The 14,788-nt window shown below is 38.7% G+C and overlaps 1 protein-coding gene across 4 annotated transcripts in view; it reads right to left on the minus strand.

Moving 5' to 3' along the window:
• The window catches only part of AKT1 (AKT serine/threonine kinase 1), a 158,732-nt gene that overhangs the window by 12,403 nt on the left and 131,541 nt on the right, over nt 1-14,788 (minus strand). For all 4 annotated transcript variants that reach the window (XM_081969877.1, XM_081969878.1, XM_081969879.1 and 1 more), the window contains exons 5-10: nt 14,636-14,783; nt 13,293-13,424; nt 10,635-10,700; nt 7,427-7,495; nt 6,603-6,728; nt 3,723-3,851 (exon numbers count right to left, since the gene is read on the minus strand). In XM_081969877.1, coding sequence (XP_081826003.1) covers nt 3,723-3,851; nt 6,603-6,728; nt 7,427-7,495; nt 10,635-10,700; nt 13,293-13,424; nt 14,636-14,783 — 670 coding nt within the window. The remainder of the gene's footprint in view (nt 1-3,722; nt 3,852-6,602; nt 6,729-7,426; nt 7,496-10,634; nt 10,701-13,292; nt 13,425-14,635; nt 14,784-14,788) is intronic.

The following is a 14,788-nucleotide window of genomic DNA, read 5'->3' on the forward strand; positions in this document are numbered from 1 at the left end:
GTACATCTGGATCCTGCCAAGTAAAGGAGATTTGAACATGCAGAACTATTTTGTTGAGCCTCCTAAGTGGAAAGTAGGTTTTAATGCTTTTTTTTAAAAAAAATTGTATTGATGGTATTTTTTTTTAAGAAAGATGGTAAATGTCTTCAATATCAAAAGCCAGATTTTCTCCGAGTAATGCTCCCTTGCAGTAGCTTCAAGTAGTTAGCCTGGAAGACTATCATCAGCCTGCAAGAGTTCTCAGAAGTACTGAGAACCTAAGTTTTACAAAGCAAAAGCATGTTCTACATCAAGATGCTATTTTAAGCTTGTCAGTGTTTGGAAGACAAATGAAAAGGGAAAAAAATCTACATATGGTAGTAGGAATATTTAATCCCCTTGCATGTTTTTTAATTGGAGGAATAAATAAAGATAGGACAAAAAAAGGTCATTTTACTTAAAATAACTGACTGGTCAAGTTGGGAGCCAACAATGCTGAACAGCTGCATGGTTGGAATTTACAAGAGAAGGCACAACAGCTGTAAACACCTTGGTGACCAATACATCTAACACATCAAAGCTGACGTGGTACAGCCGCAGCCTTCTATTGTACCAAATTCCAGCATGACCCTAAAACAACTATGCAGCAACTGTACAAACAAGTCCGAAGGCCAGGTTCCAATTACAAAAAGATGACAACAAGGCAAGCCTCACTTTCCACTTTTAAAAAAAGGTTAAGTGACTTCATTGATATGGGACATTTGCTAGTACATGCTCATCAGCTGGTTTGAAAGCCAACTCACTAACATGATATCTAAAGGCTAACAGAAGTTGAACATCCCCCCCCCTCCCAATGAGAGATTGTTCCCACACCCAAGTTATTTAGTGCTCTTTGAAAATTCAAACATGCTTCCCATATTATCCAGGTAACTGTTTCTACATTCATGTAAACAAGCTATATTGTTAGTTCCATCTTGCAAAGTTGCACGGGACCTATGGATTGAAATAGAGTAGCTTTTCTCTGAATATATTTCCCCCCCAGATATGCTGGACTGTAATTCTTGTCACACTTCTTGTAATTCTTGTCAGCACAGACAGTTGTGGGGACTATGGCAGACAAGAGTTGGAGGAAAATGGAACTGGATTTGGAAAGACCAACTTTCCCAAGAGAAACCTAGAAACCATCTCAATCTTATGTGCGAGGTAACTGTGAGGGTTACTGTGAGGACCAAATGGGGACCGAAAAAAGTCACGTACAATGTCATGTTTCCCTGGGAAGAAGGATGGGATAAAAATGTACTACATAAATAATTTGGGTTAGACTACACAGCTTGCTGAATATATACACCACATGGTGTGTATATTCTCATAACTTCTGGAGTCATTAGTCACAAGGAGAAAAAGCACAAACACTTGGTTTGAACTCATGACACAAAATTAATTTTGCTGATGTAATTCATTGCCATAATATATCTTCCCAACTGCTAGAGAGGGGCTGGTTTTTATTGTTCTTATACCTTAGTGTCACCACTGACTCTTGCAAAATGATGGTCTATGAGTCTAAAAAAAGACTAATTTGACTCCTGGAAATTACCAAAAGTAGACTAGATCAATGTTTCTCCACTTCAGCAACTTTAAGATGTGTGGACCTCATGCTTTCAGAGCATGCAACCTGAGGAATTGTAGGAGTTGCAGTCCATCTTAATGTTACTGAAGTGCAGTATAATAATAAGGTAAGGTATAGGTTCCCCTCACACATATGTGCTAGTTGTTCCCAACTCTGGAGGGTGGTGCTCATCTCCGTTTCAAAGCCGAAGAGCCAGCGCTGTCCGAAGACACCTCCGTGGTCATGTAGCCGGCATGACTAAACACTGAAGGTGCACGGAGCACTGTTACCTTCCCACCAAAGGTGATTCCTATTTTTCTAGTTGCATTTTTACATGCTTCTGAACTGCTAGATTGGCAGAAGCTGGGAGAAGTAATGGGAGCTCACTCTGTTATGCAGCGCTAGGGATTTGAACCGCCAACCTTTCTGATCAACAGGATGTCACTGTTCCTCTGTTCAATCCACTTCACAGGGTTGTTATTATGGAGAAAATAGAATATAGGAGTATTAGGTATGTTTGCCATTCTTGAGTTGAATGAATGAATGAGAATATATAGGTTTATAATTGCAGCAGGATTAAATGGTGAAAATGCCACATTAATGGCCGTCAAAGAATTAATCTAATCTATTGTTTCTGTAGGAGACTCAGTGGTTAAGACGCTAAGCCTGTTGATCAGAAAGGTTGGCGGTTCAAATCCCTAGCGCTGCATAACAGAGTGAGCTCCCATTACTTCTCCCAGCTTCTGCCAATCTAGCAGTTGGCTCAACTGGCTTCCATGCCTAAAATGGGTTTAGAACTCATACTCTCCTGGTTTCTAGGACAGCACCTTTATAACTAAACCAAACTCTCTATACTAGTTCACAAGATTTGGACAATGCAAATTCAGAAAAGCCAAACTGAATTCTCAATAACTTCCATTTAGCTTTCATCTACATGTCTAGGTAAAAATTTCAAATCAGATTAAGACTGAGATTTACCAAATTATGCTCATTAAGGCAACCCAAGATAATCAGAGAAAGGATGCTTTCTTTGCTTTTATCCCACTCCCCAATTTTGTATTTTCTCAGATGCAAGTTAATGGCTATTCTTTTTTATGGGAAACACTAACTAAAGACACAGTGTATGAAAAGAAAAATCTGTTTTTGTGCATTTCAAAGTGATTAATTTATTACATTTACATCACACTATAACCCAATTAACTCTCAGCAATTCACATACAAAGGTAAAGGTTCCCCTGCACATATATACTAGTCGTTCCCGACTCTAGGGCGTGGTGCTGATCTCCATTTCTAAGGTGAAGAGCCAGCGCTATCCGAAGATGTCTTCATGGTCATGTGGCCAGCATGACTAAACAATGAAGGCACATGGAATATTGTTACCTTCCCACCAAAGGTGGTTCCTATTTTTCTACCATAAGCTCCTTCTCATAAAAAGATCATGGAAGTGCAAATTTTATTAGAGAATGCAGTCCTGACAAGAACCTGATGCCAAGCTACTGAGGACTTTACAGTTAAATCCAACACTTTACACTGCGCCCAGAAGCTTCTTGGTGACCAGTGCAGGTGTAACGTGCTCCCAACACCAGGTGTTAGTGAGCTCATGGACCACTGTATTCTGGACCACAGGTTCAGAAGCTTCTAAATAGTTCTGAAAAACATCCCCATGTTACAGTTCAAACAAAGTGAGATAAGAACATGAGATTCTGCAAGTTTTTTCCTCTCATGATAGGGCTGCAACTGGCACACCAGCCAAAGCTGGGCCAAGGTCCCAGGCCACGGCATCTCCTTACTATTGAGCATATCCACAAGGACTCCAAGTCATGGACCTGCTCCTTCAGGGATAGTAGTTTTCCATCTAGAGATAATTTTGGAGCAGACAGAGACCTCTTGCTTGGAATCAACTTCAGCTTGTTCTCTCCCATCCAGAAAAGTAAAGTGGCTTTCAATAAAAGAGATACTTTAGCAGAGTTAATTCCAGCCCCTAGTGTGAAAGCAACATACAAAGCAGAATTCATGAACACTCACAACACTTATGGCACTTTACTTTTATACAGTAATATTTGGGGAAATATCTTAGCATCTATTTTTTGATGAAGGAAAATCTCTTGTGATAATACGAATGTAATATAAAAGATACCTCTGGGGCAAGGTATTCTGGTGTGCCACAGAAAGTCTTCATTGTTGCTCCATCCTTGATCCCTTCTTTACATAACCCAAAGTCTGTTATCTTTATGTGTCCATCTTTATCCAGCATCAAGTTTTCCAACTTAAATAAAAACATATAAAAATAATTAGACATGAAATCATCCGGATAAGTACTGAGAATCTTCAACATATTTGTAAAAGAATCAATACTTTTGTAAATAAAAGTGTCCTAAAATGTTGTTTTTTGAAAGAACTGCTACAAATCTTACACTTACACTTTTAAGTGTTCATTACTGTAACACTTATGTTCCTCCATTTCCAATGATTCTGAGCAGCGTTCCATATTAGTATCAGAAAATTAAAGCCAAAATCAATCTATATGACTACGGGGTTGACTCCTGCCGACTGCCTGGACAAGTCCCTGAAGTTTTCTTGGCAAGATTTCAGAAGTTGTTTGCCACTGCCTGCTTCCTAGGGCTGAGAGTGCATGACTGGCCCAAGGTCACCCAGATGGCTTTATGCTTAAAGTTGGATTAGAACGCTTGGTCTCCAAGTTTGTAGCCTGAGCCTTAACCACTACACCAAACTGATTCTCACAGCCTTTCTCATTTCCAATGTCTTCTGAAAACTCATGCTTTTATGGCTGTCCAACACTGTGGTAACCAGAAGTTGGACTGGATATTTGGTGTAAATTATAATCTCTCCACCGTAATTTTTATTTATTTATCTTCTACACTGCTCATCTCACCTGCCTGGCTTTTTTAAAGCCATTCTAAACATCACTATGATAACATTATGGCAGCTTTTTTCAACAGATATTCTCTGGGCGTTTTAGGGGATTCTGGGAATTGCAATTCCAAAACATCTGAAGATATCAGATTTATGATGATTTTATCAAGAAAACCAGTGTTATCTCCATACTTGCTTGATCCTATATTTTTGATTGGGAGCCACTCAGAGTTTTTTACAAGCTGGTTGGATACATAAATGTTTTAAATAAATAAATCAATGTTGCAGATATGGGATTTGGGGATTAGAAGAATAGTGATCTATTGTTGTATAAATCCATCAAGAAATTAGGATTGGATGGAGAATTTTCTGGATTATATTATAGAGGACTAATCACCCAAGGCATCGGCTATCCATGCTTACATCCCCTGCTTCAAAGCTGCTGAAACAGAGAATCAGAACTGCATTATTTATTTCAGAATGATGAATAATGGAGATTGGAGAGTAACCCTTTGCTAAAAAAAATTTCTCCCAGAATAAACAAATCCTCATGCAAATAGTAGCTATTTAAGATGCGGAAAACAGGGAGAATGATCATGGAAATAGCATGGAGGGATAAGTATTCCAATTACACCATTCTGTACATGTGGGAGTGGGAGAGGAATGAAATGTCGAAGAATTTCCACTGTTTCACCTATATGTTGTATAAGAGCAACCCAGGCATATATTCTAGGAAATAGTGCTTTATAAAGTATTGATTCATTGGGAAAGAGTCATGGGAAAAAATATCTTTAGGAGAATGTAACTGCCCTAACTCTAACTGTCCAGTGTCACTAGGAGTCAGGCAGCACCAACATTTAATAAATAATAATAATGATTACCATACTTTTTGGAGTGTAAGACACCCCCCCCCCCTAAAAGAGGATGGAAATGTTGGTGCATCTCATATACCGAATACAGCCATTTTTGGCCTCCCGAAACCCCGCCCCGCGGGTCCATTTACGACAAAAACGAGATGTGCAGAGGGTTTGGAAGGCCTACAGAGTGCTCCAGTAGGCTGGGAGAGCAAAAATGCCTGGGGGTTTGAGAGACCAAAAACAGGGGGCACAGAGGGTTTGGGAGGCCTGCAGAGTACTCCTGGGGGCTGGAGAGAGCAAAAACAGCACTCCTGGAAGGTTTGGGAGGCCAAAAATGTTTGTAAAAAATAGGAAGCACAGAAGGCTTGGGAGGCCTGCAGAGTGCTCCTGGGGAATGAAGAGAGCAAAAACCAGATGCGTGGATGCCAAAAACTATTTTTTCTTGTTTTTCTCTTCAAAATCTTGGTGTGTCTTATATTCTGATGCGTCCTAAAGTCCAAAAAATATGGTATATATGTTACCAGCCTTGCATAAATTTAGAAGAGGATTCCTTTTTCCTTTCAGATAGGGAGGACTTATTTTTTGAAAGATAATGCATGCTATTTTGACTTTTTTAAAAATTCTAGAAAAAACTAATGGCCAATCGTCTCTGTACTATCAACAAAGCCTTTTATCAACGCCTTCATTTAACCATCAGGAATCGGGCTCAACTCAACTCAACTCAGGAGTATTTTCCTTTAAACATGGTTGCCTATTCAGACTGGCTGCAGCTCTTCAGAGTTTTGAATAGAGAAATGCCCCTCCTATCAGTGTTTACCTGAATTTATTAGGCTTAATATAGAACAGCACTTTATAAGACGAGAGGAGCTGTAAGCGATATTAGAAATGTGATCAATGAAATGTGATCATCCAATAGAATCTGGCCTTGGATGAGGCCAAATTTAAAAGTTCAGAACGCTTTGATTTATTCATTCTGAGGATGATTTTCAATTTAGCTTCTTTAAAATGTTGGTGTTTTGTACTGCGACTGTATTGTACAAATGAAGACCTCCAACATCCCTTCCAACTCTGTTATTCTGTATTCGGCAAATGCATTTAAACATTGATTTTGTATTGGTTTTCAATACAAACTGAAAAAAAGAACATACATAGAGGTATTTCTAAAACTGAATACGATTTTTGACATGTGAGGAGAGGAGCCCTGCCTTATGCAGAGATGGGGAATCATTGATCAAACTAGCATTTTTAAAACAGATTTAACACCACTCCACCTCCAATCTACATACCTTTAAGTCTCTATATACCACATTTTTCTCTGAATGTAGGTAGTCCAACGCCGATACAATTTCAGCTCCATAGAACCGGGCACGATCTTCAGAAAAAACACGTTCTCGTGATAGATGGAAAAATAGCTGGAAAGACAAATAGCTCCATATCAAAAGAAATTTATGCAATGTCTAGAAAGGGAAGTCAGTGAAAATAATTAACATGCATAGCTTATTTCATGTTTCTGCTTGGCATATTTCCTTCTGGTTTTGTTAGGTCTTTAAGTGAATTTTTTAAAGCACTGTTCTATGTGTTATAATAGAGTCTAGTGAGGTGGTTCCCAACCTTTTTTGGCCATGCCCCACCTAAGCATCTCTAAAATCCTGATTCCCTCCCTCCGCCCCAGGTGACATTTAATTCTTACTTTACTCAAAAGGTGAGCTCTACTTATGCAGAGGAAGCTAAAAGGCCATCCATTAACTTGGCTTAAACAAGGTTCACCTTGCCCCCATTAAAAATCAAATTGTCCCCATCCTGGGCTCCACGTTGGGAACCATTGGTCTAGTGATTAAGGCCCCAGGCTAGAAACTGGGAAACTGTAAATTCTAGTCCTGCATTAGGCATCAAAGCCATCCCAATGCTTAGGATATTAATACATAAATTTAAGACAAAAATGCCAGAGTAAAACTGCCTCCTTATACACACAACGCTTCTGTTCTATCATTAATCAAAGGCCTAATCTTTGCAAGCTTTTTTAAAAAGTTAATAGACAAACTGAGAAGTTTTCCAACCATTAAAATGGCATCACTTAATAGCATTTGATTTTGAGGAACATGATCCTTACCTCCCCTCCATTAGCATATTCCATAACAAAACACAAACGGTCATGCGTCTGAAAAGAATATTTCAATGCCTATAAAAAAGTAGACAAAAATCTTACTTTTATATCATCTGTTACGCTTTATAACCAACCGGGAGTTTACTGGAGTTGGACCTGTGCCCTGAAACTTCACAAATCGCATCTGCTGTAACAGGAAATGATGAATCCCTCTCTACTGAATGAACCCCTGCCCCTTTCTAAAGGGAACACTTTTAGTATACACTATGAATATTCTTGTTTTAATTGCAAATTTCCTCTTTCTTTTCTCTTGCTTTTTATGCATATTCCTCATGGCACAGTTTTTTAGACTGTATTGAACAATACAATGCAATACAATAGCCAAACGGAGATAGCAAAATTTGTAGAAGAGTTTGCAATGCAACAGAACAGTTGTCAACGATGATTGCTGTTTATATTGGAACGAAACAACTTTAACAATATTCAATAGTGTTCAATAGTCTCCCTAATTTAACGTTTCCTTCTGATGATTGTTACATGCATATTATTGAATAATGGAATAATGATAGCAGTTGTAATAAAAGTAAAGTATATAATAAATGAAAAATGAAATAAAGTAGACATTACTTTGTTTAGCTTGGACACGTCTTACAATTCAGTAACGACATTCAGCTAAGCTTGAAAAGTGAAGGTGAGATAGATACAAGAAAGATGCTGGAGTATTTCACAGAGAAGGCCAATACTGAAGATTATTCTTAATTCTGTTTCCAAAATTGTGCACCAAGAAGACATCCTAACTATAATACTTATTATTTATTTATTCACATTTATATAGATGTTATTGATTCTTTAATTACTGTTAATGTGCTTTTAATGATTTTTGTTGTATGATTCAGAGTGATGTGTGTGAGACTGGTGGTTATACAAATTGAGCGAATAAATACACGAATGAAAGAGCTCTACTATATCTGATCTAAAGCTCCATCTAGCAAGTGTTTTCCCTTCCACTAATGTTTCGTTCCCAGCAACCAGAAATGCATTGCTTCTGAATGGGAAGCCCCCAAGTGGTGATGCCTCCACTCATCATGCAGATTTTTGCAGCGCAAGGAGTGCCAGCTTGGTTTGACATGCTCTCTATTTCGTTTTGCTTGGGCTGCAGCCCAGAAGTTACAGCTGGGGTTTCAAAGCCAGAGAAGGAGTCACAACGTTGGCCTTAGATAAAAATAAACATATCCATAAATAATAATGGATTGTATAAGGCAGCGTTTTCTGGATCCAGAACAAGAACTCTCCCCCTTCCAAAGCTCTGGCAAGTCTTGCTTAAGATCCATTAGTTGATCATGAATCACCTGGTTCTCTTAATGAAAGTAGGATAAAGGACTTTGTATTACAAAAGTAAGGAAGTCAAAAGTACCGCGGATCCAAACTTTTCACTTGTTTATTTACTTTGCTTTCTATGCTTCTCAATTCCTATTTGCTCTGAGTGACTTGCTGAAGTAACAGAACATAAGACTAAAACCAAACTAAGACAAATACATGTGTTAATCTGATGTGCAGGGGTAATAAACTTTTTAGACCCACAAGTGGTGGGTTCCAGATCCGGTTGCAACTGGTACAGTGCAACGGGGCCGGGCATCCACTACATGCATGCGCGCAGCACACGTGCAGCAGCACATGCATACTTACCGCCCACAATGGCTCTGCGACACTCCAGCTGCTTGGCTGAGCGTTGCTCAGGCGCCAAACGCTCTGTGCCCCGATCAGCTCAAATACAGGTAACGACGGTGGGCAGGCAGGCCCTCCGGAGCACTGTACCGTAACGGTACCTGGTGCTCTCAGCAGGCACCGGTACACCTGTACCGGGGCATACCGGTCGTATCCCACCACTGATTCAAAAGCTCTCCTGAGGAATCATGTTTTCACTGCTTGTTGGAAGAAAACTAATGGGGAGGTGATCCAAATGTCTAGACTCACATGTTTCACAAGGGGGAGGTAGGATTATATGACTGACCTTCCAAGCAGCTGTAGCAACCTGGGTTACCATATGCTGAACCAGCTGAAGTTTCTGCATAGTCTTCAAGGACAGCCCTATATGCAGTGAGTTGCACATACACTGGGTAACAAAAGAATCTGAGTGATCTGGGAAGACAAGAAAGGGGACCTTTCTTTTCCCTATAATTAGGGTGAATTCTGCAACAATACTTACCAGGTGATCAAGCACAACTACAAGATTAGCTCTCAGACCTAAGGAGACCAGTGAGGAATTAAGGACTTTTGAAATGAAAAAGGATAGGCAGAAGATGATTTTTTTTCATAGTAGACTAGCCTCAATCAAAAATGATTTTTAAAAAACAAACATGTTTTGGAATAGCCAACTAGAAGTGTGTTCCTAAATAAATAACACCAGAGAAATGTTGGTATCTCTGAAAAATTGCTTACATGGTATTTGGGTTGACTGCAAGCATCCTGCTATTTTCCGCAGAAGGCTGGAAAGCAAATGTGTGCGTAAGGAAATGCATGCCTGGAAGAGTATGAAGATGACAAGATGTGATGCTGCCTACCAACTTGTTTGGATTAAAAAAGGGTTGGACTAATTCACAGAAGTCATAGAGACCAATGGCTATTAGACTTGATGGCTGGTTGTCTCCCTTTGAAGGCCATCTGTTGGGAGAAATATGGGCTTCCTTGTGCGGTTGGTTAGCCACTGTGAGAACAGAATGCTGGACTTGATGGATCACAGGTCTAACCCACCAGGGCACTGCTGATGTTATGTTCTAAACTTTTGCCAGGTTACATATTTTATAAGCTTATTTCCAAGGCTGTACTAAAAAAAAATTGCCTCTGATACTAGACATATTATTCAATCATCATGATGAGCAGGCACTAATTGCTTTATGTAACATTTTCCAGGTCCTAGAACCACTAAGTCCCCATCTGTACCTCTTTGGATGACAAAAATATTGTCATGTGTCCGTGCATGTACATTGAGTGAAGTTCTTTCCCTTACAATTGGCATCATAAAGCACTATTTGCTCACAAATTGACTCTAAATTGTACTGCATAAACTGGATTAGGTTGCTTATCATACATTCCATCCAATTTGGAGAAACACGTGCCTCTGAAATCTGCTTTTGTTAGTGAGAACAAACACAGAGGTAACCATCTTTTCTCATTCAGAAGAGACTTTTAAGAAAATTACAGAAAGCATGCTTACTGTTAAAAATGGATGCCTAGAATTCTGCAAAACCCGGTTTTCTGTCAGAGTATGTGCCACTTCATCCTGCAGGACAACCGAAATAGTAAAAAATACGTGACAATTCAATTTTATTCATTAAAAACTACTTTTTACAGAAGAATGAATAAAACAGCCTTTCTAAATGTCCTAGAAAATGAAGCAGAGCATTTAAAAGCCACTTTATATAATACAGGTAAGAATAATGTGGAATCCTTCCGGCTGCATCTCAGAAAATCATCAATTTAGGTCCCTGAGTCCAATCTTTTGCTCAGCTCAGGAACCCAAATTCAAGCATCTCTGCCAGATGGCTCTCCATCCTCTTCAATCACTCTCAGAATAACTGGCACCACTGCTGAAGGTTACTGCTACTGTCAGAAAACATTTTTTGTGCCTTACAGTAACGTATAACTATTATTGTATGTTTTGCACTCTGAAGTGTTGAAGGTCATGAACTGTGCAAACATCTTGTCAGAAAATGGAAAACTAGCATTTATGCCCTGACCTCAGACTATTCAGACCTTTTAATCTTTCTTTCCTGGACTCTATTCCGAGTACCCTGATTGTCTTCATAGTGGTTCCCTTAACCTTTTTTCCAGTTTGTCTGAATCCCTAAAGTGTGGTGCCAAAACTAGAGAGGGATAGGAACACCAGGGATAGGAATATTGCTAAGCCAGATGCCCTGCATTCTGTTCTCCTGCAATCTATTTCCTGTTTTCTAAGTGAGGAAACTTGCATTTGCTTCTAGCAAATGTCTATGGAGATTCTATCTTGCTTCGATCAATTTTTATTTTATGAGCTTGAGCCCAATTCTGTAAGATCATTTGAATTTTATTTCTGCCTTCTAAAGCGTCAGCTGCTATTCCATAAATCTGATAAGGATTCCTTCCCCCTCTTCATCCAAATAATCAAAAAAATGCTGTAGAGTACAGAAACATGGCTGAACTAGTGTAGCTCACTTGATATTTCAATTGCACAGCTGATGAGAACCCTGGGTAGTATGATGTTTGAAATAGCTACAGTATGTATCCACTTAACTGTCACGTCATTTAGCTTACACTTAGCCCGCACTAGCTCGCTAATCAGTATATTATGCTTTGTCAGATTCTTTGCTGAAATCAAAATACATTACATATCCTGCCATTCCTTATCATTGACTTGGCTGGCTAGGATTGATGGGAGCTGGAATTCAATGCCTGGAAGGGCACACATTCACCATAGTATAATTAATTAACAAATATTTTTAACCTATGTGATATGGCCAATTTTAGCCAAAATGCTAGGAAAAGCACTAACATCAGGAAGTTTCTTCAAAAAAAGATTATGATAAATCAGATTTTGTCTGTCTGTCTGTCTCTACTGATCTAGGCAACATGGCTGGGTTTCCAATTAGATTTGATAACCACAGATCAATTCAGGTTGAACAAACTATTTGTTTTTTGGGGGAATTTATATTGCAGGCTATTCGCACATAGCAACTCAAGGCGGCTTACAGAATATAAAACCTTATATAAAAACAATAGAACTAATAAAAGAAGAGTCATATAATAAATTAATATAATAAAATCACCCCCTGCCCCGGTGACAGCACCTCATTTGAGCCATTTAATGGGCTCCATCCTGCTCTGAGCTCCCCAGGCCCACTGGCAGAACCAGGTCTTCAGTGCCTTCTGGAAGAGTATTGGAGTGGGGGCCATTTTAATCTCTGGGGGAATGATGTTCCAGAGAGAGAGGGGGCCACCATGGAGAAGGTCCTTCTTCTGGGTTCCACCAGATGTATTTCCCTAAGAGATGGAACCTGCAACATTCCCTGCTTCCCTGCTCTGATGGGCTGGGTAGATGTGACCGGCAAGAGACTGTCCCTCAACTATAGTTATCTAACTCACGTATAATGCCAATCCATAAAGTATGGGTTACAAACCACTGCAGTTGGGTTCAGATATCATCCAGAACCAGACCAAAAACAACTATGCTGACTTAATTTTATGTATGAAGTTTGCTCAAATTGACAATTTCAGGTTTTATTAATTGACTGACTTCAGTTACACTGGGTTATGCAACATATTTTCAAAGAACAGAACAGATTCTCACATCCCAATGTTATGCCCCGATTCTTTTAATTGCCAAATATAATTGCACAAAACATAGCTTGCCTAACTCTGATATTAAGGCTTGTACAGCTAGTACTAATCTATGGCTTCATGTCATATTAGGGAAAAAACAGTGATGAAATTCAAAAACTTTCCTTACCGACTCTGTGGCTTGGTGGTGGGGTCATGTTACTGGGTGGACATGGCCAATTTAAAAAAAAAACCTTTTAAAGCATTTTTTAACTATTGGTTCTCCCAGTAATGCTAAAAAAAGTAAATAAAAAAGTTCAGGCGGTCAGCTGTGTAACAATCAGCTGTGCCGCACAATTGTCGGATCTTTTTTTTTACTTTTTAAAGCATTGTTTTCTACTGGTTCAGGTGAACCGATAGCATTTCACCCCTGGGAAAAAATGATCTCAATTCCCTGAGAATTTAATTCATAAAATGAGATGAAATGCATCTTGAGGTTCAAAAATCTCAAGTTTGAAAAAAAGTCCTGACATATTCAGCATCGCTACTGTTCTACAAGGGTAAACCACAACAATCTTACCTTTGCAACAATTACTTCCTTCTTCAAAATTTTCATGGCATAATAGCGTCCAGTTGCTTTCTCTTTCACCAGAATGACCTTTCCAAAAGTACCTTTTCCCAGGAGCTTAAGATACTCAAATTCATTCATTGTCTGTCGAAGACAGGTTTAAAATGTTATAGGCCAATTAAACAGTAAATGAAGGAAAATAATTGACAACTTAAATCAACCAGTTCTCTTATCACATGAATTCAGGATTTTCAAAAGAAGGATAAATCATAGTGGCTGAGCTTGCACATTATGCTAAAAACCAAAAATAAACTGAACAAATTAAGGCTTAAAAAGATGAATGAACCCAGATACTCTATGCATTTATACAGAGATATAAAGAAATACCTTACTAACTGTATTCCAGAATTATCTGAATGAACAACTGTTTCAATGTATGTCACTATCTAAGGCAATGTTTGTCAACTTCAGCAATTTTAAGCTGTGTGGACTTTTAACTCCCAGAATGCTATTGGCTGGGGAATTCTGGGAGTTGAAGTTCATACAGCCTGAATTTTCCGAGTTTGTGAAACATTGACCTAAGTAAATGAATTAAACTTTCCTACTTGTAAGTACAACAAATTTAGTACCCTAGATAAGCTACAGATTAACAATAACAATAGCACTTACAATTATATATTACTCCATAGTGCTTTAGAGCAGTTTCTCAGAAGTTTACAAATGTGAACATATTGCCTCCAACAATCTAAGTCTTCATTTTACTGACCTTGGAAGGATGGAAGGCTGAGTCAACCCTGAGCCAATCAGGATTGAAATACTTCATTCTAACTACTGTGCCACCAGGGTTCTTTAATTTATATTTAATTTATATTAAGCTATACCTGCCTTACAGTCTAAAATGCAGATATGGTTAAACCTAATTCAATTTCCAGCCTTCTAGATATTTCTCTGCCTGTTGTAAACTTTTATTAGAAAGCACTGTATCCAACCATATAATTTGTCCCTCACCTCTACAAGGGCTTGGCATTACCCCTCAGAAAATGTTAAACTCCTTTAACTTTTGAAGAAGAAACTCATCTAAAGTTACCCCAGGCATTCCTGCAACAGTTTCTAAACGCCAACCAAACACAGCTATTGCTTAGGGATAGTAAATGCTGAAATCAAAATAACTTGAAGAACACAAAGCTACAAAAGATATTCAAATTGATGGTCTCTCAATTTGATGGTCTTTAGATGCATTGAGACTACATGAGGATTTTAGAAACTGGCAGGTACCATATTGAAAAAGGCAGTTTATGACACGGAAAGACATGTGGAATTCACATGAGTGTGTGTGACTGAAAAATAATACTTACTACTTTGTGTTTTGGTTTTGTCATTGAAATTTCCATTTCTTCAGCACCAGAATTATCACTGGGTGAACCAGATCGAAAATCCATGCTTTCTTCCTCTTGCTTTTTAAGGCTGTCTGCTACTGTTTGGATGGCTTTTGTCCATTCTTCCCTAAG

This window comes from Natrix helvetica, assembly GCF_964273705.1.
Source record: "Natrix helvetica genome assembly, chromosome: 1".
NCBI classification, from domain to species: Eukaryota; Metazoa; Chordata; class Lepidosauria; order Squamata; family Natricidae; genus Natrix; species Natrix helvetica.